The sequence below is a fragment of the Oryzias latipes genome, chromosome 2 (assembly GCF_053564925.1).
Source record: "Oryzias latipes strain Hd-rR chromosome 2, Olatipes_Hd-rR_3.1".
Classification (NCBI taxonomy): domain Eukaryota; kingdom Metazoa; phylum Chordata; class Actinopteri; order Beloniformes; family Adrianichthyidae; genus Oryzias; species Oryzias latipes.
In genome coordinates, this window is record NC_136238.1 from 19,195,421 (window position 1) to 19,221,447 (window position 26,027).

Sequence of the window (26,027 nt, forward strand, 5' to 3'; positions counted from 1 at the left end):
TAAACGGTGTCGTCACCATGTCTGGAAAAAAATAAACAGAAGAAAAAGACTCCTACCTGTATTGAAGGAACATCTTCAAAAGCCTGGATGAAGTCCTCCTCATCCACAGCCCCAGCAGTCGCTGCAGTGTAGAACAAAAGGAAAAGCGTCATGAAGCCACAGAAATCATTCCAGTGTGAGGAGGAGGAGGAGGAGGAGGAAGAACGTCGCACGTCTGACCTGCAGACTTGTTGGCGGAGGCGGGCCGGCGGAACGAGCCCATGCTCACCACCTTCCTCCCCGACAGTGAGGTGGCCTTGGACGAGGATGACGAGCGGCCGCCGTCCACCGAGTCATCGTCCTCGAAGTTCTTATCTGCGGCAGGGAGAGAAGCGGGAACCTCGGGTCACGTGACCAACAACGCACCCGCAGAGAAAGGCAGCAGGCGGCGGTGAACTTTAGCTTCAGCTGACAGCGGCGCAACAAGCTGACGAGGACGATTCTGGGATGACAAACAAACAACTGGGCCTGTGTTTACCCACAGAGGCCGCAGACGTCCTCCTGTGACGAACCGACACGTCACTGTTACTGACAAACACTTTCAGAGGCAAAGATCTACAAAAACCTGGAATTTCTATGTTGAAATGAAAGCAACAAGTGTAAAAAATGTAGGTTATGTGTTTGTTTGTGGAACCTCTTAGAAATTGATTTTATTTATTTATTAAAAAAAGAAAGACATTTTACCTTAAAGATTCATTTTCAGTAAAATGTCCAGCAATGCTTTTTTAATAAATCCCTTATTAATTCTAATAAATTGGACTTTAATTTAATCCCAATTGAACAAAATGATGGTTAAAAACATACAAAAGAAGCAACATTTATAGTAGATTAAAACAGAAAAGGCATCATTTCATGTCATTTTTCACAATTTTACATTTAATTTTGTTAAAAAAAAAAAAAAGTGATGATGGTCTGAAAAGGGGGATGAACACAAACTACAGCGTTTTCACTGTGGTCGGATTTTCAAAATAAAGATAAACTTTGATTTATTGCTTCATAGAAGCTTCCCATGTTGCTTTAATGACTTTTGTCAGACCACTAATGTGTGGACAACTCATCACAGCATGGTGGTGAGTCCAGTCATTGATCTGCAGGGAGAAAATCCCTTTAAACAGAAGCTAGATAAATAAATAAAATAATAATACGACTTTCTGTGATAAATCTCAAATGATCCCCAAAAAAATACAATAAAAATTCTGATTTAGATTTCAAAAATACTGACATGTCTTCTTGGTTTGCAGCAGAACAATTCATTTCCATTCAAACTGTAGTTTACTGAAAAAAAAAAAAAAAATCATAATCAAATAGCGGCGGCAGATCAATCTGGAGTCCCTCCCATCTGTGACTGCCTCAGCAGACTAAGAGAAATCCAGCGTGGTACAAATATTTGAAACATATTTAGTCAATTCTAAGCGGAATCAAACCCAACGATTGGTGTGCGACTCCAAAGAGAGGAGCTGTGCTCCAGTGTAACACCTCTGCATAGAGAACAACCCATGGAGTCCTTCAGCAATCAATCCTTTTTCATTATTTAAAGTTCACACACACACAGTATCAATTAAGATCCATTAGATTGCAGGCTTTACTGTAAAAAAAAAAAAGAAAACCTAGATGTAAACACAAAAGTCCTATGAAATGAGCAGCAGAAGCCAAGTGTGTTTCACTCAATACATTTCCCATATTTGTCAAGCATCTGAGGTTAAAGTCGATCTTCACTTCAAACCTGAAGACAGAACTTTGCAAGTCTGATTAAAGAAAACTTGTATGAAATAATAGAAACTACAGGCCGTCTCCTCCTTTCCTCTGTCTGCTGGAGTTAGCTGAAGCTCCTCAGAACATTTTCCAGAGAAACCCTGATCTGCTGATATTCTTTACCCTCCATAGCTTGGAGGAAGACGAGGGTGTTCTACCCTTGATCTTTGGTTTCACTGCTTTATTTTCCTCTTGTGCACCGAGTTTTGGATCTGTCATCCACTCAAATGTCTGGAGAATGTTTGTTTCCTGTGAAAAAGTTGCAAGATAAATAAGGCTTGCCTGTTTTTGTGAGTAAGACATGAACAAACCATTGACTGTATATGAGAACTGGACTGAGTGACCCCCCCCCCCTGCGTTGCAAACAGGAAGTACCTGTTGAGAAGCCAAAATCCCATAGACTTCTATAGAGACATAACAGCTATTACTCAGTCATTCTATTGGTCAGGATAACATTTTTCATTCATTTTCTAAACCGGTTTTTGGGGTCACAGGGCTGCTGGAGCCTATCCCGGCCACTTGTGGGCGAAGGCACGGAGGGTACACCCTGGACAGGTCGTCAGTCTGCCGCAGTGCCTTAACATGTTCTGGATAATTCCATTTTTTTACTGTGGTGAAAATTATTCAAGTTATATAAACTGACCAATCAAACGCCTCAATGAAAGTCGAAGATTCGAAACAGGGGTTGTCCTGAGCACGCTTTCAACAAGCTCATTTCTGATTGGCCAGAGCAGTTGTCTTAGAAAGTCAGACCGACTCAGACCAATCACTGCTCACTGATGTTTTCTGGCTCCAACATAGCGACGTCTGTATCCCAAAAAAACAGCGACTGAATGGACTTCATTTGGTTGCAGCCAAATCAGGCATGGATGACATCACACCCACTCAGTCCAGTTCTCTATACAGTCAAAGGAAGAAACAAAACCCAAACCAGTGAGCTCAGGATTCACATACTTCATACTATTATTTTTCTTTTGTTTTCACTTCTATTTTATAATTTAAACTTTTTTTTTTAAACTTAAAGGAGAAGCCGTTTTAAGAACCAACTAAATAAAAGCTAATAAGATCATCTTCACACAGGCTAACATCTAAAAGCACAGATGAGTTATTTAGAAATACAGATTCCTGCACATTATCCTATAAACTCTCTCTTTCCATCCCTATTTTATGTTGTAAAGCGCATTTAGTTGCAAAAAAACATTATAATAAAAAACTTTGGAAAACAAAAAAACAAGAATCAATAACATCTTTGAAATAATCTAAAAAAAATGTAATAAAACGAAAAGTCATGCAGGAGGAAATAGCAGTTTAGTGATTCAGAAACAGACATAACTGTATTTTTATAAGGAAAATAAACATCAATGTTACTGAACGTTTCGCCTCCAAATGCATTTTTAAACTAACAGCAGAGGAAGAATACAGATAATCAATGCAATCAGATGAACTCATCAAGTCCAGCCTATGCTTGCTAACACACACACACACACACACACACAAAAACACACAACAGACAGAGGCGATCAGGCTGCTCCACATCCTAAACTCTGGACAACAACGAGCGCAGGAAACTGAGCTGACAACGCCGGACGCACAAACACGCACGCGGTCGCGCACAAACAAACGCACACTCCCGTCCTCCGCCGCTCCTTCCTGTCTGCTCGCATCACATCCTGCACCCATGCAGCTGGAACGGAGAGGAAGAGGAGCAGCCGCTTACAGGGGCAGATCCGCCTGCAGACCAGTTTTCTCAGCATGCCGGCAGACGGACGGTCGGTCAGCGGGTCTGGGGCTCCTCCGATAACCTCGCGCCTTCCTCCTGAGGAAGACTCCTAGACCGGCCCATCCCTCTGTGAGGAGGCAGCATGTGCTTCAACCAGCCTCGTCCTCTGGATGGAGAGGAGCGATGAAGGAGAGAGGGAAGGGGGGGGGGGGGGAGGAGGAGCGGCCGCCACCCAATGAGGGGGAGAGGTGAGGGACTAGGGGACAAACCGTTGCATGGAGGCAGAGCCAAGGGGGAGGAGCCTAAGCGACAGCGGAGCGCTACAATGATGACTCAGGAGAGGAAGAGGAGGAGGGGAAGAAGCTGCTGCTCCATCCGCCCTGGAGGACTTTCACTCACTAAAATATGCTCCTTAGTTTTTTTGTAAATTTTTACTACTATTATTTTTATAATGACAAGGATTCTTTTTATTGAAATATGATAATGTTTGTTTATTGCTAAACTTAAAACATTTAGTCTGAAAAGAAATATGAGAGATGTTGTTATTTAAAAAAGTCCTACAGATAAATAAAACACATAATTTTGTTTTTCCATCGAAAAAAAATGCAAAAATGTTTAATTATAAAATAAATAAACAAACAATAGTCAATAATAAAATCATTATTACTAATAAATAAAGTACAATACCAATTATATTCATGTAAAGGATTTATCTTATTACTGATTTACATGTTTTTATACAACTGATAACAAAATATAGTTTTGACAATTTCAATGGACAGAGAAATACTCTAATATATTTTTGGTTAATTTTAAGAACTATTGTGATTTGAAACCCAAACTTTTAGTGAAAAAAGGTAAAAATATATCTAGTTCTTTTTATGTATAATACTAAAGCATGTGAAGATCTTTGGGGGGGAAAATCTCTTTATTAAAAACACCAGTTCCTTTTCGCTGAAGGATCTGAACCAAAATCGGTATTTTCCGCAGATCATTCAGGAAATTACAAACGCTCAGCACAAAAAAAAAAAAAAATTTTTCAATCTTCACCTCCTCAAACCATCAGTTCTTACAAGTCTGGACGTCCATGGAAACAGCTACTGACGGAGGATCAAAGCAGAACCAGTGAAGCCTAAACTGAAAAGCCTAAGTTCCTGTCAGGATTATCCTCCGGTTGAAATCAAACATGACAAGTGAATATTTGACCTTTTTCACAGACCCACGGATAAGAACCGCAGCGTCTAACACCTCATGTTGAGCCACAAAGTCTCTGAAAGTCTGCAGAAACGGCCGACCGTTCTCAGACAAGAAAAATTGGTATCTGAGGGGAAATGTGTCACGGGAACAAGAGACGTTTTAATTTAAAATTATTTTAAAGAACAGCTTCATAAATGTTACCATTTCCCCTAGTTTTTCTGCAGATCCACGTTAATACCTGAGACTTCAAAATAACAGACACTCCTCTTGCCTTCTGCTTTCTCCCCTTATAGCCACAGGAGTGGCGATCTCAGACTTCCATCAGTCTCCAGAAGAGAACCCAGAAGCAGAGAGGAGGATCCAGTCCAAGTTCCTCTTCGTCTTCCTGTCGATTGGTGGTCCCAGTTCCTCATGGTCTCGTGGTAGAATCCAAACATTTCCCTCGAGGTCAATTCAAAGCTGCAGCTGAAGAAAATATCACCCAGTTTGTGTTGCTGGAGTTTAGAATCCACAACGTTCCTGGGCTTTGGTCTTGATCCTCAATGTCAAGATCTACTCGCTTGTGTTCCAGTGAGTTTAAGTCCAAATGGGAGTCATTTTGGTTTCAGCTCTTTCTTGAGGCTCATGCAGGTAAAAGAGCGATGTTTGAACCCCCAATGTGTCATTCACAACTTCTAACTTGATCTCTTTGTTGATGTTAATTGTTCAGACTGATTTAGATCTTTTCTTGACTGAGGCGTGCAGGAAGGTTCTCATCTTGATTTTAAATCTGTATTTTGATCTGGTTTAGAAAGCAGACAGAGCTTTGGGTTTAGATCATAGAGTCTTGTCAAAAATCTAAAAATCGGATTGTTTTGGTCGTTTCCATCACTGTTCGAGTTTCAAGATCACATCTCAGGTCTTAAATGGTCAAATGATAATTATTCAGCTATGGCTGAATGATCTAAACCAGGAAATTAGATAAACTTCTAATCAAATCTAGATCCATTCTGGCTCCAATCTTGTTCAAGGCGAATACTTCAGATGGTATCTGTTTGGCCGCATTTCCACTGCAGGTCTTGATGCCCAAATCCGATTTTCTGACTACATCCGATTTTTTTGACGACCCGCTTACATCATCTTTTAAAAGTGACCCGTATCCGATTTTTGCATTTACACTAAACAATGCTGAAACTGTCAAACGTGGACGTTCTGAGGACTACGTAGCAGCACTTCCGCCTTCCCCGGACCTGAGCACTGACCGCACAGATTTAAAAAAATTATGATCGAGCAGGCCCTTAATAATAATCATAACAGTGATAAAAGCACATTTAGAAGATGCGTGTTGGTCCAAACGGCAAACGTTTAGCACGGTGAAACCCTCCCCTTTTTGTTGTGTTTCTTTTGTGTGACTGCGGTTGTCATGGAGGCAACGCAGCGACGGAAGGAGGCGTTCCTGAGGGGGTGCGCGGGAGAGTGAAGAGGAGGGCTGCTCGGCCGGCTTATGTGCTCTCACTGAGTTTTGAATGAGGAAGTGTTTGCAGAGGTTGTGCTGGACTAACAGTTTGATCCAAGCAAAGAAATAAACGGCTTCTAGCCTGTTCCATAGCAAAGGTGTCCTGCTTGATTAGTTACTGTTTGCGTCCCGACTGGGACCCGACAGGAAATTACAGCAGTTTCCGACTACGGTCTGAAGCCTGAGGCAGAAAGGTAACACGCTGATGGGGCTCCAGCTGTCCTCGAACAGCAAAATCAGCGCACAAAAGCACCTTAATAAGTCATGTGATCTCAGTTGGTGCTCTCCTGAGTTGACGTCACTGACGTACGACTCGCATTTACTGGGGAATATCCGATTTGTCTGCTTACATGGCACACGCAAATGCACGTATCCGATTCCTATCCGACTTATTTCCACTTATGAATGAGGCCCGTCTCCGATCTGAGAAAAACGGAACCCATGCGCTTTTGTCCTGCTTGCACGTTCATCGGTCATATCCGATCTGTGCCACACGAGGAAAAAAATCGGAATAGGGTCACTTGAACCATGCAGTGTAAATGCGGCCTTAGTGATAGAACAATGATCAATGATTTATCTAAAGTTCCTAATGAGAAAACCAAAGGGAGGCACATCTAACTCGGTGGTCTGAGGCTCCAGGGTCACACATGCCTCTTTTACCCTTCCATTCAGACCAGGGGTTTTCAAAGTGCGACCCGGGGGCCAATGGCGGCCCGCGGAAAGATTTTTTGTGGCCCTCAGTAAAAGAGAGCCAGAGCAGGTTCCTTTGAGGAAAAACGTTGGCGTGTTAGCGAGAAGAACAGGCGCTTTCAAGCTAAGTGAACAAATGCTTACTTCGTCGTACCTCATGGACCGGATAAAGTCATGTGCCTGATTAGTAAGCACTAAGCAGGTAATTGCAATGTTCAAAAAATTCAATATAAATCGTCACTATGTTACTTTAACAAATTTACCGGCAAAGAGCGCAACAATAAGCTCCAACAATTACAATGAGGCTATGCTGCACAGCAGATACTGTTTCCAAAAAGGGCTAAATCCAGTGAAGCTGTGACAGAAGCTAGCTACGTTGTGGTTTTGGAAATGGTCCGGCATAGTAAGCCCTTAAGTGACGGGGAGTTTGTAAAAAGAATGTCAGCTGAATTGAGAACCACTGATCTAGATATTCTGGCTAAAGAAAAAGAAAAATGTTTAAAATTTTTAAAAAGTAAATGTAAAGTAAAGCAGAAAAAACGGAAACTAACTCAAACTTTATTTGTTTAACAGTTGAATGACAGTCCGTAGAACTCTGCAAGGGTCCTGACCACAGTCATGCTTAAATCCATCAAGCGGTGTGGCTCTGTAGTGTAACGAAGTCAAACAAAACCATTTGGACACATTTTTGTGTACAGTCTACCACGAAAAATCAATTGGAGGTCAATAAGCACAACCAGAATTATTATTAAAAGCACACCAGATGGTTCAAAATATACGGTTAAATAGTTCCATTGATTTACAAATTTCTGGCAGAGAGGCAGCCAAAATTTTTATTTTTTTCATAATTGCTGCCGACATCACACGACCTTGCTACAACTTCTGCATTGAGATGATCCTGTGTGACATAGGGAGTCTTTTATTTTGAAAGTAAGTCATGTGAAACTGTCAGAAGTTATAAAGTATTTTATTTTTAGGGGAGAGAAAAACTATGCCTCTTTATGTTTATGTTTTATTCATGCTAAAACAAAAACAAAAAATCATTTATATTTAATGGTAAAGGTGAAGTGAGACCCCTGACCCCTGATCTGCCCATTATTCCTTATTTATTCCTGATCTGCCCATTATTCCTTATTTATTCCTGATCTAGCCATTATTCCTTCATTATTCCTTCTTTATTCCTGATCTAGCCATTATTCCTTCCTTTCAGAGCTTTTGCAGACATAAAACCATGTTTGCTATGATGTTCAAAGTACCGGCTGGGTCAGACGGGGCCTCTGGACCTTGGCGTCTCTCCTAGCATCAACATTAGAGGAGAGTGGCCTCCTCAGAATCCAACTGTCCAACAGAAGTGCTTGTTTTTGGGTTTTTTTTTGGTCTGTCTGGTTGGAAGATCCGTTATTCTTGGTTCTGGGTGGGATCCCAAGCTTCCTGTTTGAAGGCGCTTTCCTGTTTGCGTCGGCCCCTGACGTGACAGGATTTGTGGGGCATCGGATCTGCCGGCTGCCGTCTCTGCAGGACTTCCATTATTCAGGAGGCTGCCGACAGCAGTGCTGGACCTCGTCCTTCGGCGCCTCCCGGAGGACATTCTCAGTGCGCGATGTCGACCCAAACACAACGTTTTCTACAGACTGGAGGCTTTGTGCTTCTGCTCAGTCACATTCACTTAGGGTCGCGTTCAGGCGATTACCCAGCAGCCTCAAACATGATCACAGGTCACACAGTGACACAAGCAGAACAACAAACTCAACCCCTCAGTGCAACAACACATCTTCAGTTTCTCTTCTGCATTTGTTACCCTCAAACCGTTAACTCTCCTTGAAGGACAAAAACTTTTAGAGTTAGAAAACTAAGCCAGACTTTTTCCAAGCTACAGGCAGCAGACTTCATGCATCAGAGGAACCCGATCTGAGCAAGTCGTTAATCAAACCCCACGCACAAACATTCCAGTCAAAGGTTTACCTTCGAGGACGCTCCGTCTCTGCAGCTCTGCAGCGGCGAGAACTCTGCCGAACCCTCATCAAGCCTGCCCCCCCCCCTCTCCTCCCTCCAGCTGGTCTTGTGACTGGGAGGACGACAGCTGACACTGCTCCTCCAAAATAAGAGCCCGGAGGGTGCTGAAATCAGGACTCTGTCCTCATTTGGCTCTCATCTTTTCTCTCTCATTTTTTTCCATTTTAAATCCATGTCAGCTCGACTCGTTGTGCCTCGGAGTTCGCCCAGCAACAGTTACACCACATGACTGCCAGCCTCAGCTGGCGTAAACGCACAGAGAGGCCACTTCCTGTAAAGGCAGGAAATGTTTGATTTTTGGAGCCTGAACTTCCACCACTGGAACCAGGAACTAACCCAGAAAACTGAAATGTAAGAGCAAAATCCTTGTTGTTGTCCACTAAACATTCCACAATTCATCCAAAAAATATCCTCCTCAGGATTCTTTTATTAGTGCGTAAAAGTCTTCACAGGTCCAGCCTTCTTTATCAGAACTACTTCTAGTTTAGGAGCCTCTCAGAGCCCTCCGGTCTCCTCATTTACAGGCCTACTGGATGTCCCCTGGATCAGGACAAAAACCCACAGCCGTCCTGAGGACGTGAGGGCCTCATCCACTGTGGAGGTTTTTAAGAAAAATCTCAAAACTCGTCTTTCTAGTTTCTCTTTTGATTAAGTTTGACTAGCTCGTCTGTTGCTGTTGTGCCCAGATCACTTTGTTTTGGATTTTTAACGGATTTCATGGACGATTTCTTTTATCTAAAGCCCCTTTGGGATGTTGTGCGGCAGAAAAGGTGCTCAATAAATAAAGTTGAGTTTAAATAATCAGGTGAAACAAACAAATCCAGTCAGTTGGCCTTCTTTTCAACCCAATCACAGCAAAAAGACGCACCGGTTTTCTCATTTCTGTTCAGAAAAACCTGAAAGCCAAACAGAGAACGAAGAAATGACACAAACTCAACACTGTTGGGCAGAAAAAGAGCAGCACACGCTAGAAAGGATTTAAGATGTTGTGAATCAGAGGCAGATGAAGAAATTGTTTTTGAAAAAGATCGTGTTTGTGACGTAGAAAATACTCTCAGCAACAGCGAGGGGAAGTGGGGGTGGGGTTGCTCTGCACCAACAGCACAACTCAGAGGTGAATTTCTAATGAACTCCTTTTGCTCAAAACAAACTATGTCCTAAAAAACAAACACAGGTTTTTCTTTTTCCTTTTGGGCTAAAATCGGCATAAGCAGGAATTATAGACCACTGGGAATGATTTTACAATAGATCCAAATACAATCAGAGTGAATCTTTAAGACGCTTTGCACCAAAGACTTTAAACCAAAGTCACGGCTGCACCAGTCCAACAACATCTCCATGTCGAAGCTCTGCCTGACCTGCAGCACAGCCTCCTTTGGCCTCTTCTTCCTTCCTGTAGGAACTTCAGAAGCTTCGCCAGTCCCAACAGAATCCCTGATTTAGGATAATTTCTTAAATATAAACACTAATAGTTCTCTCCAATTTCTCCAGCATTGGTATGGGATCATCACAGACAGTTAACGGTCAGAGGAAACATTGAAAAAGGCCATTCGTACAACAGCAACCTGCAGTCTAGGTTAGCAAACTGCTCTTTATCCTAAAGATTGGCATCACACCAGCTCTCCGGACTTTTAACTGGCTCTTCTAAAACATTTGGGAATTGTTCTCCATTCACACAAAACTTCAGATCAGGCAGATCGCTACTGAAATGCTTCTGGGTTTTCGCGGCCTAACCCCACTGTATGTTTGAATTCTTCTTTGACAGGACACAACAACTGGGTTATTAGCTAAATATTTTTGAATAATCTTTTACCAAAATAAACAATAATGACTAAAAAAAAGCAAAAATAGATTCAAATAAAGTCTACTCATTTTTATATTGATTTAAAAAGGCTATGTAGTTGCCATGGTGAATATTTGTTTTTAAATCATTTCCCTAAAGCGTCTATGCTGATAACTCTTTAACACTGGAGATGTCACCGGCAACACCAGAAAACACACACACACTTTTACATACCATAACACTTCCACTGTTCACGGGATCAATGTGAATCAGTTCATTCCAGAGCACAGAAACGCAGCTTTTCACCAAATACTTCCACACATTATCAACTGAAAGTATACCATGGTAAACTCCATTCTGATTGGCTTCTGGGTGTGGATTAAGTAAGGGATAATGGCCGACGAAGTTTGCATTATTAGAAATTAACGCACGCCATGGAAGCCTGAAACCGCTTATACCATGGTCACTTACAAAAGACATAAATATTCACAAAAAGCAGACTATTTGTTAGGTGGTGCAGCGGGTTGTCACGGGACGCTTAACCGGCTAAACCGGCACCAATCTTGACTGCAGTGGCAAAGGAAAGCATATATGTATATGATCATCACGACCACTTTAGCTTCATCATATGGACAAGAACAAGCGATAAGAGTTGAACTTTTGGAAGTGACCATGGTATAAGTTGGATAACGGCCTTCCAAGTGTGCATTATCAGAAACTAAGACACTTCATGTCCGATGGTTCAGGCTTCCACGTCGTGTCTTGATCTCTGATAAATCACACTTTGTCTGCGTTTATCTTTTACGTATTGTATAACGCCGCAAAACCACTTTTCTCTGTGACGGAATCAGCTGAAACACTTCACTGCCTCAAACTGTTGTATATTCGCTCAAAGCTGCTTTTCTACACTTCAGAATCCACTGGGATTACGTTAATTGCATAAACGGTGGAAGAGTTACAGTAGTCCAAAGAACGTAAACATTGGAGCTCACATCGGGCTCGGAAACAAGCGTTCAAGCGACCACTTCCAATAAAAAGTCTATGTATATTTCTGGCTTCCGCGTTCAAAACACTTGCGTTCGTGCATAGCTACGCATAGTTTTCAAGTCCATTTTTGGGCACCACGTCCAAAACGCGCAGTTGTTGAACATGAGTCAAAAGTTAAACCAGTTCAACTGTGATCAGTCAGGAACTGGGATTTGGTAGTGATGGCTGGGTAGCGTCCTTTTCAGAACACAGAAGTACCAAGCGTTTGAAAATTGATCAAGGTGGAGACATTGATAATTGTAGTTTGTGTCTGGATGAAATTCTATGACAACAAGTTCTTTATATATCGGAATAGAGCTATGAGAAAAAACGCCTGGAACAAGATCTACCAGACCACACTTTCACACAATTTCACACCCAAACTCTTCCAACTGTGAGTACACGCCTTAGTGTCAGGTAGCGATGGTCAAGTGAAATCACCATTTGATAAAAGCCTGTTCAAGAAAGCCTGTATGGCTCGTTCTTACATGGACAGCACATGGTCCTGTAGCCCTATAGCGTTAAACGGCGTGACGTTTCTTTAAAAGGCTGTGTTGATGGACCCTTGGCGACAACACAACATGCTCTTACCTGACATAGGTGACAGAACCATGTTTCCCGAGCACTGCACTTCATCGAATTTACTGAAGATCATGTTCAGCCTGGACAGAGGAGGAACGAAAGCACACGTTTAAACCCACAGAGACTCACAACAGCTTTAAGTTTCATTTTGTGTCTAAAAAAACGCACCTTGACTGTGGGAGGCCCTTTTTTCCCAGGTCCATCCTCACTCGCTCCCCGACGTGGCGGTATATCTCCACCAGGCAGTTCATGGCTCCGTCGCGCACCTTCGTGTTAGCACACGGTGAGAATTTTACACAGGCGTTTGTTTACATACATTCAAAAAGACACAGCTGGGTAGAGTCAAAGCTGTAGCAGAGGTAGAGGTGTGTGTTACCTGACTGGTAGGGTCTCCTAATAGGTTACAGATGTGAGGGACGATTTTACTGAGAGTCAGACTCTGAGATCCAAACCTGGGACCACGGAAAGCAGAAGAAAACATTGGTCTGCGGTGAGAAATGTAAGGACGTGTGTATCCGAGAGTCGTTTTAGAAAGACGTACACATTCAAAGTAGAGATGAGGCACAGGCAGAGTCCTTCTCTGGTTCGGTTGTTCTTGTGCTTGAAACCTCCTATCATCCTCTCCCACACGTACTGCAGACAAACAAACGCACAATCCTCAGCTGCTATCCTGCTGTCGCTGTGGGCTTTTTGCCGTTATGTTGTGTACCTGCGGGTTGGCCGCTTGGTCCATGATCTTCAGCAGCAGAGCCTGGTCTTGCTCTCGAACCTGATCCTTGGAGTCTCCCAGTCGGTCTATGAGGCTTGGCAGAGCTGAGGTGAAGCGCACGCAAAAAATACGCATAAACTTTGGTCAACCGACCAAAAATTTTGAACAGCTCAAAAGCAAATTCACATGGAAACTCGTTATGAAACCCTAGACGGACATTGACGAACGCAACAAACACTAACGAATTACGTATATCGCGCATGTGTCACGAGAGACCGAAATTTCATATGCAGAAAATGCGAAAGATGTACATAGTAACTGTGTGACACGGCCTTTAAGGACCACCTCATGGGACGCCAGGAAAAGGAAACGTACCAATGTCGTGCGGTACTGTGATAAGTGTATCGCGAAGAATTCATAATGGATGTTGCACGCACTTTTGATGTTTAATGCACGCAGGCAGGCCGCACTCATCATGTGAACAACACTAACAAGCTCCTTGAGTAGCCCACAGGATTTGGGGGTTTGTCAAAAAAATCCGTATGACGTGCCTGGGCCCCGCCTACTCCACTCCAACTTACCCTCCTTACGGGTTGTGTAAGGGTTTACAACACCCTGTTGCTCCAAGCATGCTCATATAAAAAAAACGCGTGTGAACATTTTCGCTCTACGGGTTCACCACGCACCCCCTGACCTTGATATCTTGCACGGGTGACCTACGTGCTCCACACAGGTTTGCCTGGTTTTTCTTGCCCACAGACGGCGCATATCTAGCCCTTAGGGGGGTTGTAACGAAGACTTCAAATTCACTAGGCGTGGAAAATCAGAGGTAAAAATCCTAAACCAACTAAATTTAGATTGTTACAGGCCTGGTGCAGGAGTGTGTACATAAGTGCCCCTTGGCCCGCCTCCTACAGCTGAGACTCGTTGCCAATGACAACAGATCCATGACTGTATGAAAGAACTGTTATTGCCTTGAAAAGGCAGCGGCTTTTGTTACACAGGTTTAGTGCTGTTTAGTGCTTCCCATCTTCTTTGCTGCTAGCCTCAGCTGAGGCACTTGTTGATGGTTTTTGTGCATCTTGACCAGCTTGCAAGCCCAACTGAGGAGTCAGCACCTTCATTATTTATGATATCTACTGTGATTTGCCAGTTGAGACGTCAATCCAGCTCCTCTAGTTCGGGAAATGGAACATTATGAAAAATTGTGAGTTAAATGATTTTGACAAAGCAGCTCAAATTTAGGGGAAGTGTGTTCCTTAGTTGCATTTTGCGGTTTTGGTTGTGTTCTTTGAGGCTATTTGGTTGTATTTCTAACTGGTTTTCATGATCCAATTAATAATTGACATAAAAGTTGGGGTAAATTTTCAATTCAATTAATAAAATATTCTGTGTAACATTAAAATACTTTATTTCTATTTGTCTAAAATCTAAATCTAATATTTCAAGGAAACAGATTTTGTGTTTAAAGAAAAAGCTGCAGTGAAAAGTTAAAGTCTATAAAACTAATCTGATGATTTTTAAAGAAATTAGTTTATTTTCTATTATATAATACTATCAATATTATATTTGATAAAGAAACAAAATAGGTAAAAGAAAAAAAAAAGGAGTAATATTTTTTGAGGACAACTCACCTGTTCCCACCTGAGTTCTGAACCTCTCCTGCAGTCTGCCGACCAGAGCAGAAAGGATGTCCATCCCCAGCAGAACCACCTGACGAACGCAAATCCATCTGTGAGGCTGCTGAAGAACTCACAACTAAAACACACGGAGGCACGTGCGTGTGCACACGCAGAAACAGCAGATGAGACGCCATAAACCCGCAGCAGCGGAGAATCTGAATCCCCGCTGCAAAGCATTATGGGTAACGAGTCAAAACCAGAAACCCTTGCTGCAAAGGCGCTAAATGCGTATAGGAGATCGTCTTTACATATTTTAATAAACTGGAAAGACTGTATTTCTTGACTTTGTAATTTTAAAACTTGACATGAACCTGAACCATGACTAAGCACTACGCTCACATTTCACTAGAAGCCTTCAAACCCGGAAGCGGTCAACCATCCTAGTCTTGGGGTGAAACGGGAAACTCAATGAGCGTCTAGCGAGAGTTCCCTGCTGACACCATTACCAACACATTCGCATCTCCTAAACTTTATGTTTAGGTTACGGTGCAATTTTTGGAAACCCTCAAACATTGAGGACCAAACACATTTCTATGACTAATAAAAAAACACTAGTATCCGGCTCCCTCTGGTGGCCATTTATATGACTTGCTTTAAAGCACCGACAGTAGTACATCTCTACTGCCATTTGTTGGAACTATAGCGTGTTACTGAAATGTAATAGAAGCTGTATACCACCGCCCTCTAGTGATATCACTGTGAAATTACATCTAATTCACTACAACAAATGCGATTCTAGGATCCATTATGGAGCCATGCGGTGTTGAGATATGGAAGCCTACTGTCTCCAAATGTGAAGACTTCTGTTACAACAAAAGCAAAAAACTCCAAACAGTCCGAGCACTAACCTCATCCGCTCATGAAAACGAACAGATGAGCTGCAAATCAAATGTGTCTATCGCAACAACAACAGGTTTAACATGAAATGGGCAGAGCTTTAGAAAAGTGTGTTAATAGCAGCAGAAGTAGCTTCAACACAACAGAGAAAAGAATAGAGAGGATCTGCTGACATGACATCCTTAAACGGCTCAGACGGACGGACGGACGGCCGCTCCTGTCCTGAGGGGCGAATGAATCAGCCGTTTAGCAGCCGCTGCATTGACACACATGCTGCAACGCATTCTGCGGTGAGTGGATCTGTCACAGGGGGGAAGGAAACTGGGCTAATGGTGCTGGTAAATTTAATGCTTGCCCTCATTATGGACAGATGTGGCGGCAGGAAAACGCTCCGTTCTGGAGGGCTCCGCCTCTGAAAGCGCCACTGCTCTGTTCATCCATGAGCAGATCAGTGATTTGAACTGGAGGAGGCCATTGATGGAGGTCTGCAGCTGCTCCCATCACCGCTGACACTTCAGATCCCTCACCAGAGAGCCCTCCTGAACCCAACCCAAGTCAGTTTTGCTGGCTGTGCAGGACACATGAGGTCATTCAGCTTCAGCAAGCTGGACACAGTAAAGCCAGTCAACCCTCTGCAACAGCTGGGAGCACAGCTGGAGCCGTCGGCCCGACTCCTCCGGCTCGGCTCACATGTGGGCCGTCCAGACTCCCCTCACAGCTCCTTAAGCGGTTTTCAGAGTGAGCGAGAGCCGCCGCTGCAGGGCACACAGGTGAGGTCACTTCCTGTCAGCGTCATCAGGTCATCGACACGCTGGACAGACCAACACGGCTGCTCGGCCAGCCAAACACGGAGGTAACCCCGAATCATTCAAAAAGGAAAATCCGTGGAACATACAATAAATAATTGAATCCTAACCACAAATAGTCACATGATCACAATCCACAGTTATATTTATCAGCAGCAACACATGCTGACCAAAACGAATGCTGGGAAAACCAAAATCTGTTGTTTAGAAATGTCTTAATAAAGGTTTTTGTCCGTTTTTTGTCTAAATTTCTCGTCTGCGCTGCCCTTTCTTTGATCTTTGCGTCTCAGCCAATGAGATTGGAGCAAATCAAAACCACAGTTCAAATGGAAGCTGCAGAATCAGACTTCTAATATACAATGCTGTGTGTTACAAATTATACAATATGTACACAAATTATTTTCACTCAACTAATTTAAATGTTGCTTTCTGTGGCAAACGGAGACTTTGGAGTGGAAAATGAATAGAAAAGACACTTTTATGCAAATAAAAGTTCCTGTTTTTGTCATTTACTGTCAGAATTAAAGGTGACAGTGAAAGTAAATGTATAGAAGGGTTACTAAATGACCGATCATTTCACTTAAGTTAATTAAGTTTATAAATTTATGGTGTAAGAAGAGAACATATCATTAGTTAGCTGCGCTGCCATGATCCAGGATGTCTTTTATTTTGAAAGGAAGTTGCATGAGCTGTCAAAAGTAAAAAAAAAAAGTTTCACATTTTAAGTAAATGCTTTTTTTATTTTATATTTCTGTTTTTATTCATGCCAAAATGTATTTAATTTATATGTATTACAAAAGTAACAATGTAATGAAAGCAAAACAAAAAGCAGGAATGTAGCAGGAATATCCGGTTCCTACTAAGGTTTTGATCGGTCAGAAACAGACGGCTGCAGACTGATTGCTATAAATGATATAAAAAAACGGCTGAGCCAAATAAACAGTAAGATTGCCTTCAGTTTCTCTTATTTATTTTGTTTTTTGTCTTTTTAGCTTTTTCTTGTGATATTTGGGCACTAGATTCATGCTGTTGCATCCAACATCAGTCAGTCACTAAAAGGGGGGCAAACCCGCCTGTCAGCCACAGAGAAGCTCTGAAATCCACTGATAGCCTGGTTGACCTCAGTCGACCTCAACCAGCAACCAGATGTTTCAGCAAACGCAGAACAGGAGCGAATCTTCTGCGTTCGCAGGCCCGATTTCCGCTGTGAACTCCCAAGGATCTCCTCACCTTGAAGTTGCTGGAGTTCACCCAGGAGCTGGCCACAGAATCCACCAGCCGGTCCAGCGCCGCCTGGTCCTGCTCCAGGTCCGGGCACCTCTCCTCGCTCATCAGCAGCTCCGTGACCTCCTGGCCCACCTGCAGTCTCCTGCCCAGGTCCTTGTGCATCACCTGCTCCAGAAGGTGATCCATGCTCACCGGCCCCTGCTCCTCCATGGCTCCTGGTTATCAGTTCGCCTGCTCCCTCTCCTGTGACGTCAGCCCCTCCTAAGACAAGTCTGTTTCTGTTTCTAATGCCTGATTTGAAGGTTTAGGAGGCGGCGGGTGAAGGTGAGAAATCCTGCGGCGAAACTAGGCGGCTCTTCATCATCCTGTAGGTCTGCCTCCTGTGTCCACACAAAAGAACCAGACTTAGCAAACCTCAGAGCGGCGGGACGAGATGACACACAGATTCTTCCTGTAGACCTACAGCCCTGAATGAAACGTTTTCTTTTTCTTTAAGAAGCTAAAATCAAATATTCAGGTGAATGTCAACAGCTGCTAGCTGCTGCTGCTGTTAGCATCCAGGCTAGCCAGCCTCTGTCTGAAAAACCCACGACAGCTGCTGCTGCTAACTCCGTTAGCTAGCTAAAAACATAGGGCTCATTTGCAGGCTTTCAAGGCTAACTCACCTGCTCCTACTGGGGTTAACTAATCATTTATTAACGCGGTGACCGGTTACACATCCACTCACCGGATGGACAGACCCGTTCCTTAGGAGAAAAAAAAAGTCACAAGTGCCGTGGCGATGCTGGCTGGTGTCCGCACACCGCTGTGACTTCACTTTACGGCTCCGGTGTCACTGTCTGCCTTCCTGGACGAGCACCCAGTGAGGGCTTAGTGATAAAACATTTCTCCACTAATAATGTGCTAAAGTACTGAAAACCAGTTCATTCAATTCATATGAAAAGTAGGAAATTTTCCTAATGCAAATTTTGTCCCACATCGGACGCCGTACAGTTTGAAGAATAAAGGCAGCCGATTAGCGGCACCTGGTGGCGGAAATGAATAACTACAGGAGGCGACAATGGCTTGATTTGCTCCAAAACCGGAAACTTTATTGATAAAAGGTTTCCAACTAAACGGTTGAGTTCACTTTGAACAAGTGTAATTTTAGTGTCTCTATAAAATCAATATAAACTCGATAAGTATATTATTTACACATATGACAGTGACCGATCTTTTGAATGCAATTGCTTTATTGTGAAATACTTCACTGTATATAATTCTGCTATATGGTCCTAAATTTAATTTCCTGTATTTTCTAAAGAAAATACAGGATTTTTGGATTTTTATTACTACAAATACAACTAAAATCTTTTTTTGTATATTTTTTATGTATATTCTATGCAGCATTGATAATACACATAAATAAAATGCATATAATTAAAAAAAATAATTATAATTTGTTCTTGGAAATAGCTATTCAGCTTTAACAAAGTGCTTACATAATCCTCAAAGAGAAACAGTATTCTAAATTTATTTTTAAACTTCATATAACTGTTACTCTAGGTTAAGCATTTCCAACCTTCATTAAAACATTTAATAAAGACACAGAAATTAATCTTTAAGAATTTATTTGATCATCTTTTTGTTTGCAAAACCTAAAAGAAAAGTGCAAAGGAGGTCAGGGTGAACCATGTTTCTGTTAAAAAAAACAACAACAAAAACTAGTCCAGTGGTAGTGCTTTAAACTGAATTAAATAAAACATTTTTTCACAGGTCATTTGCAGTATTTACATAATACAATAAAACTTCTCAGTACATTCTGTTGGCAATTGACAACAAAACAGTTTCCTGTCTTGTTTGAGCTTCACAACAAAACCGAACCACACAGAATAGAACCTACGGTACAGAAACAGGAGCAGGAAGGAGGAGCGCGTCGAGTCAAAGTCGGTCCATTGAAGTCTCCTTCAGAATAAACACGAGCAGCACAAACAGTTTCAACTCGGAGGAAAAGGATCGCCTTCACAAAAACATGGCAGCATTGCAGCAACAACCCCAAAGTGCAACAGAAACTCCAAAAAGAAATGAAATAAATAAAACAAGCTCAGTCTGTCACATTGGAAGCTTCAATAAAAGGCAAATAAAAGCCCCAAAAAATTAAATAAACCATTTAACTAAAAGCTTATTAAAACGTTAACTTTATAGAGTTTCATTGGTCTTCACTCTTATTTTGAAATGCCACACATTTCTCAACATGACTTTTTATTTTTTCTGTGATATGCCCTTCGTCAAACTTTTATTGTGAAAGGTGTAAGCTTGTAGCTGTTTGTTTTCTGATAAACAGAGTGGAGGCTGTCACAAACACAAAACCATTTTTTTAATGAAGTCATGACCTTCTGGCACAGCCCCCCCCCGCTTGCCCATCAAAGCTATACGCTAAATCCTGCAGACCCCAGCTGGACCCCAAACGTCAGTACAACCTCATAGACCTCGCCGCTTTTGCTGCCTTCTTTTGATTTTTTAAATGAACGCAGCTGTAATGAATAGGGATCTTTTATTGTTGCGGTCCGCATGGAGGTGAGGGGCGGGGCTTGCCTGTCAGAGGACGGGGAGGGGGGCGGGATGCTTCAGTGGCGTTTGTACACAGCTGGTTAGTTGAACATGATGGACTCGGGATCCTGGTTCATCATCTGAGCCATGTGTCGCAGGACGTCCTTCTTGGTGATGATGCCCAGCAGCCGCCTGCAAACACACAAACAACACCTCTAGCAACAGCACCAACGCCAGCCGGTCGGCCATCTTTGACACCGAGCTCCGTGCTCACCCGCTTCTCGTGACCAGGCACTGGCGGAGGCCCAGCTTGCGGAAGATGTCCACCACCGTCTCCATGGGGGTGTGGTCGGTGACGGTGAAGGGGCTGAGGTTGAGGATGCGGCGCAGCTTCAGCGGCTGCGGGTTGCTGGCCGGCAGCTGCGGCGCGTCCTCCGTGAAGTAGACCACCGAGCTGCTCACCACGCCGTCCTGCTTTTGGCGTGCGTTTTCTGGCAAATGAAGGGGATGCAAACATTTAATCAGGCCCAGATTTGAAAAAAAGAAAAATATTTCAACCTTCTACCCCTACCACCTTAGTCGGGTGACAAATTTATGTTAAAAACAATTATTGCAATGCAAAATGGCGGCTTTCTGTTTGTTTTATCTCCATAGCAACCATTTTATTTTTTGGTCACCTGGGCTTGAAAAATAAGTTTCTGCGATTTGCTGAAGAATCTGCTAAAGTAATTTTTTGGATTTCCTTGGCAACAGACTTTTTATAGTTAACCAGACCCACATTCCTCATTTTGTATGTTCATTCATACATCTTCTACCGTTTATTCCCTTATGGGGTCACGGGGCTGCCGGAGCCTATCCCAGCCACTTTCGGGCGAAGGCAGGGGACACCCTGGACAGGTCGCCAGTCTGTCGCAGGGCCATTTTGTATGTTCTATTATTTTATTCAGCTTGAGCCAGCAATTCATATACAAAGTTTTCATAATATTCCGATTAAAAATGCGCGATCAACGGGGGAATGCCATTTTAGCAAGCTCGCCACACGAACGCCATTCAAAATGTAGAACTTCTAATTCCAACATATTTTTGAAAGTAGCTTCGCAATGATGCTAAAAGGCGATAGATCGAAATCTTTAGGGGGAGATTTAATTACTAGAGGGTTTCCAAAGGAAATTTATTCTATAAATTCAAGATGGCGTCCTCTCCTCAAGGTCAAAGTTTAACCAAACTTGGGTTCTGGTTGCAAAACATTTTTTGTCACATATTGTGGGAAAACATCGCCAAATTTAACGCTTTGCCATAAAAGCCGGAAGTCCTGTGGCCATCCCATAATAATTTCAGAACTTCCTTTGGATTTGCCTGACCCGTGTGTTTTGGTTTCTTTCTTTTGCGCCCCATAAGAGGTTTTGGCCCCATTCATTTTTGATGGTTTCTCCCGCTGTGATGTCATGGTTGTTGTTTTTTGGCGGGGGAGGAGTCACTCACGATGCCCAAAATGTGTTTTCACCTGGTGAGTTTTGAGTATGTGGCGGGGCAAAGTAACATAGTAAGAAGGAAAAACAGCGACAAACAATAATGGTACGGTCTAGCAGACTTACTGATGGCGAGGATCAGGTCCCGACGCTGGACAAAGCCTATGAGTCTCTCCGACTCTCTGGACACAACCACCGGGAAGCCGTTGTAGTCCGTGTCTTTGATGAGTGTCTCCACGTCTTCCACTGTGGTGCTGTCCTGCGCTAGGACGGCCAGAGGCGGGTCGCTGCGGCGAGGCCGCATCACATCTGTGGCCAGGGTGCGGTGGGTAAACTCGTCCCGCACGTCCAGGTAAGGATACCCGTTGAGTTGGATGTGCGACTCGTAGATGCCCTCTTTTCCGAAGGCGTCGGCGACCCATTTACTGGTGACGGCGGCGGCCATGAGAGGGACGATGTACTCCAGGCCGCCGGTGAGCTCGAACATGATGACGACGAGCGAGACGGTCATCCTGGTCACGCCGCCTTGCGAGACGAGAAAGCTGCTTAGCAACAAGACCTGCTCTGAAGAATCCTTGTTTCGATTCTGGCTCACCCAGGCAGGCGGCGGCTCCCACCATGGCGTACAGTCCTGGCGTGACGCAGTCGGCGCCGGGGCGGCACCAGTTCTTGAAGATGATCCAGTCGTGGTGGTGGTACGCCATCTGCTCCACGGCAATCCCCACGATCCGCCCAGCGATGGCTCCAACGGCCATGCTGGGGATGAAGAGACCCGACGGGATCTGAAAGCAGACAGAAGAACGTTAGACTCCAGCGATCACCACAACCCAGACCCGGTTCCTCTCACCGACCTTCATGCCGAAGGTGAAGATGGTGATGACGATCTTGAAGATGAGGGCGAGGGCGAGCTGCCACAGGGCGTTGTAGACGCCGGGTCCGGCGGGCCGGTCGGGGATGTCGTCCACCGGCCGGCTCATGTTGGGGTTGTTGATGTAATCGCAGAGCTGCGAGGATTCCAGCGCCCCGCAGTCGTTGAAGAGCTCCGAGATCAGCTCGCTGGTGCTGCGGCGTGTGTACGGGTTGGGATACGCCAACACGGCGGTGATCCCCGTCACGGCGATCACCTCCAGCACGGGATACTTCCCCAGCTGGGTGGTCTTTCGCCGGCGGCACCAAGCAATGTTGGCGCGGATGAAGAGGGTTCCCCAGAGGCCGCCAAAGACGCCCAGAAGGATGAAGGGCACCAACTCCGCCATGTACCAGGGAGTGTGGTATTCCACGTAGAACAGAACCAGCCGGCTGTTTCCGAACGGGTTGATGGAGCGCAGAGTGAAGGCGGCGACCAGAGCGGCAAAGAAGGAACGCCACAGCGTCTTGAGAGGGAAATAATAGCTAACCTGCAGGAGAGGAGTTTGATTAAAAATCGCTCAAGTGGCAAAAATTGCAATAAATCACAACTTCTAAGATACCTCCTCCAAGCTGAACAGAACTCCTCCGATGGGCGCTCCAAAAGCCACCGAAACTCCAGCGGCGGCCGCCGCCGACAACACCTGCAGGAGAGAGACGGGGTCAAGTGGAGTTCAGCCAGGACGAGCGGCGCCATCGGCATACCTCTCTGCGTTTGCCCTCGTTCTTGCTGTACTTGGAGAAGAGGCTGCAGAAGAGGTTTCCACAGCAACAGGCCACGTGGACCAGAGGGCCCTCCTTCCCCAGGCTGAGACCCGACGATACCGCCAGAACCAGGGTGACGGTTTTGATCAGCAGGGTCCACTTTCCAAGGTAGCCCCGAATAATGAAGCCACTCAGAATCGTTTTAATCTTAAAGAAAGAAAAAGACCTAATTGTTCGTCCACACACATCCTTTGATTTATACCCTGGTTCCAAACATTAACTGTTAAGAGAACTGGAATGAGTGGCCCCTCCCCCCTCGTGTTCCAAATAGAAGGCCCCAGACCGTCAGTGGTGGGCTGTGGCCTTCTAACAAGTTCAAACATGATCAGCAAAAATGGTTGCCATGGAAACCATGTCCTACATGGATGCGGACTAATCACTACTTACTGACGATTACATGGCGGCATCCGTATCACCGAAAAAAAATGGTGACTGAATTTGTTTGGAGCTGGAAGTGAGCCCTTTTCTACGGGTGACGTCAAGCTCGGTCCAGTTCGCAGATACAGTAACCGTGCGTACCTCTGGGATCCCCGAACCGCAGGCGTACGGGGCAAAAACCCGAACCAGCGACACAGCCAGGAAGGAGAACAGCAGAGCCCACAGGATGTACAGGAAGTAGTTCAACAGGTACGCTCCGGCTCCCTGAAACGCCACAGAAAATAGCTTAACCGATCAGATGTTGACCCTCAGTACCCTACAAGTCTCTTCTTTTCCGGATGACAAGCTCTGACCTCAGAATGGCCTGTCATGAGCTCCGCCCACTTCTGCCACTGCGGACACTTGTCGCGGTCGTCGAAGGTGGTCTCGTTGGAGGTCCAGCAGCACTGCTCGTGGCTGTACCAGAAAGCAGAGAGGCAGACGCCCTCCTTCAGGTCTGTCATCCAGTCCACTGCCAGGTCAATAACGCCGGCCAGCGTTCCTACGGAGATCAGGAATACGCCGCCATCTTTGGTACATGCGTAAAACCTCACAGATGATACCGATTCAATCTGACCTTAATCGAACTGACCTGAGAGAAGACCGATGAGCAGCATCACCACCCATCCTGACCAGGCATCCAGCAGGCCCTTTATCAACTCCCAGAGGGACTCCTTGCTCTTACTGGTGATCTGGAGGAGAAAATATGGTGATGAGGAGCCAGAACACACCAAGATCACAAACCCTAACCAGCAGATGCCGGACCTTCCGGTGCCGGTCCGTGTCTCTGGACTTCTCCCGCAACCAGTCAATGGTGTGGAAGTCCTCGTACGTGCTGACGTCAGGGAAAGGTTCATCCAAGAAGTCCATTAAGGTTGAAGCTCCGTTGATCTCCTCTGCGGGAGTGGTAGTGGCGCTGCCGCCTGGCGGACGACAATGGCATTGCACTCAGGTGGAAAATTCCCAATTTAATATTTGAGAATGAAACAAAAATCCTTAAAATGATTATGATGATGACACGCAGCGTGATTATTGTGAGACAAAAACCCTGTCCCTGATCTAAAAATGTCTAAATAAATTACAATCTAAGAACAGAGAGATCATCTAGCATCTTTATTTACGTTAGCTCCCGAAGCTAACGTTAGCATGTGAACACTGATAAACACTTTTTTTTTTTTTACCTTCACCAGCCTCCATGTTTTGGGTCCTTCCTCAGCACCGGAGATTGTAGAAGTTCCTGTTAAACTATGACTTCATGTACAGCAGTTAATATCGGACACAGGATTTAGACATTTAGAAAGAAACTGACCCAATGCAGCTGACAAAATGCAGCTCAGCCTGATGGTCTCGCGATACCACCGTAACTTCTCGTTTGTTGCGTTCAACTAGCAGAGATCGTCTATTGTTAAAACCTTTTACTTGGATGACGAAAAAACGGAGCACCAAGTGCGGATTTGTGAGAGCTAAGAGAAGCGTTCAGGAAGACACAACATATAATACTTTAAAGAAACCGATGTTCTGCAAGTTCAGCCTGGAATTTAACCAAAAACGGTAAATTCTTGATGTTTATTTTAAGATCTAATGGATCTTTGTTGTTGAGCATGTCATGGAATTGAATCAAACAGAAATGAAGATACTCCACGTAAATTAGTAAAAGGGCACATCTGGTCTTGTCATGTCAAATCTTTCTAAAGTTGCTTCATTTTAAGATGACACAAAACTTTCACTGGATTATTGTTGGTAATGATGTTCACTAACATCACAGCAAGTTTGAAGGAACATGACTGGAGAAAATTAGAGAAATTAAAGTTATAGGTCACCTAAGCATCCTGCCTTTATAGTTTGAACCATCCAAAATGCCACTATTTTCAAAGATGAAGCAAAACTTTCACTGGATTATTGTTGGTAATGATGTTCACTAACATCACGGCAAGTTTGAAGAAAAATGACTGGAGAAAATTGGAGAAATTAAAGTTATAGTTCTCTTGGTAATTATTTTCACTAATATCACACGTTTGGAGTTTAGGATCACTTTCCTTTCTAATTTTCTTTACATATTCTATCTTTATATTTTCTCTACCATTTATCTCTCGAATATATTTGTCTGAATTGCTTTGAGAAATGTAAGTTGGAAACAAACCACTTATCACTACTCGTCAAGCTTCATTCAAAAACTCTTGGTCATTCAACAAGGTGTGGCTTGACAGACAATTAGGACCTCATACATAAATAACCTCAGTTTTTCAGCTCCACTGCCCACTTTGGTATTGCCTAGACTAGTGTGAGCATATCAAAATTCCTGGATTGTTGGTTTGCAGGACCTTAGATTTTTTATTGAATTTATTTTGAGAAGAAAAGGGTAAGTGTTATTTTTATGAGGTTT

General features: G+C 43.9%; 2 protein-coding genes and 1 non-coding gene across 22 annotated transcripts in view; 1 reads left to right on the top strand and 2 right to left on the bottom strand.

Moving 5' to 3' along the window:
- The window catches only part of clasp1a (cytoplasmic linker associated protein 1a), a 45,209-nt gene extending 26,676 nt beyond the window's left edge, over positions 1-18,533 (bottom strand). For 14 of the 20 annotated variants that reach the window (XM_078933902.1, XM_078933897.1, XM_078933894.1 and 11 more), the window contains exons 1-10: positions 18,286-18,533; positions 17,562-17,938; positions 14,641-14,719; positions 13,007-13,110; positions 12,839-12,930; positions 12,674-12,749; positions 12,466-12,563; positions 12,307-12,377; positions 220-354; positions 57-121 (exon numbers count right to left, since the gene is read on the bottom strand). In XM_078933902.1, the coding sequence (XP_078790028.1) occupies positions 57-121; positions 220-354; positions 12,307-12,377; positions 12,466-12,563; positions 12,674-12,749; positions 12,839-12,930; positions 13,007-13,110; positions 14,641-14,719; positions 17,562-17,768 (927 nt within the window). In that variant the 5' untranslated portion in view covers positions 17,769-17,938; positions 18,286-18,533. Of the gene's footprint in view, positions 1-56; positions 122-219; positions 355-3,508; positions 3,689-8,855; positions 8,980-12,306; positions 12,378-12,465; positions 12,564-12,673; positions 12,750-12,838; positions 12,931-13,006; positions 13,111-14,640; positions 14,720-17,561; positions 17,939-18,223 lie in introns of those variants that run through there. The other 6 variants (XM_078933908.1, XM_078933906.1, XM_078933905.1 and 3 more) reach the window with 3 other exon arrangements.
- Positions 15,063-15,191, top strand: LOC111946592 (U4atac minor spliceosomal RNA). The gene has a single exon (XR_002872325.1). It is a non-coding gene; the product is annotated as a U4atac minor spliceosomal RNA (small nuclear RNA).
- Positions 18,534-19,151: 618 nt separating the features above from the next.
- clcn4 (chloride channel, voltage-sensitive 4) lies at positions 19,152-25,034 on the bottom strand. Its single transcript, XM_004066453.5, has 12 exons — positions 24,826-25,034; positions 24,410-24,567; positions 24,237-24,336; positions 23,959-24,146; positions 23,747-23,869; positions 23,168-23,374; positions 23,026-23,106; positions 22,408-22,953; positions 22,152-22,338; positions 21,683-22,081; positions 20,362-20,578; positions 19,152-20,279 (listed from the first exon to the last, which is right to left on the bottom strand). Exons 1-12 carry the CDS (start codon positions 24,839-24,841, stop codon positions 20,189-20,191), a joined length of 2,313 nt encoding a protein of 770 aa, XP_004066501.1. The 5' UTR covers positions 24,842-25,034; the 3' UTR covers positions 19,152-20,188.
- Positions 25,035-26,027: the final 993 nt, after the last annotated feature.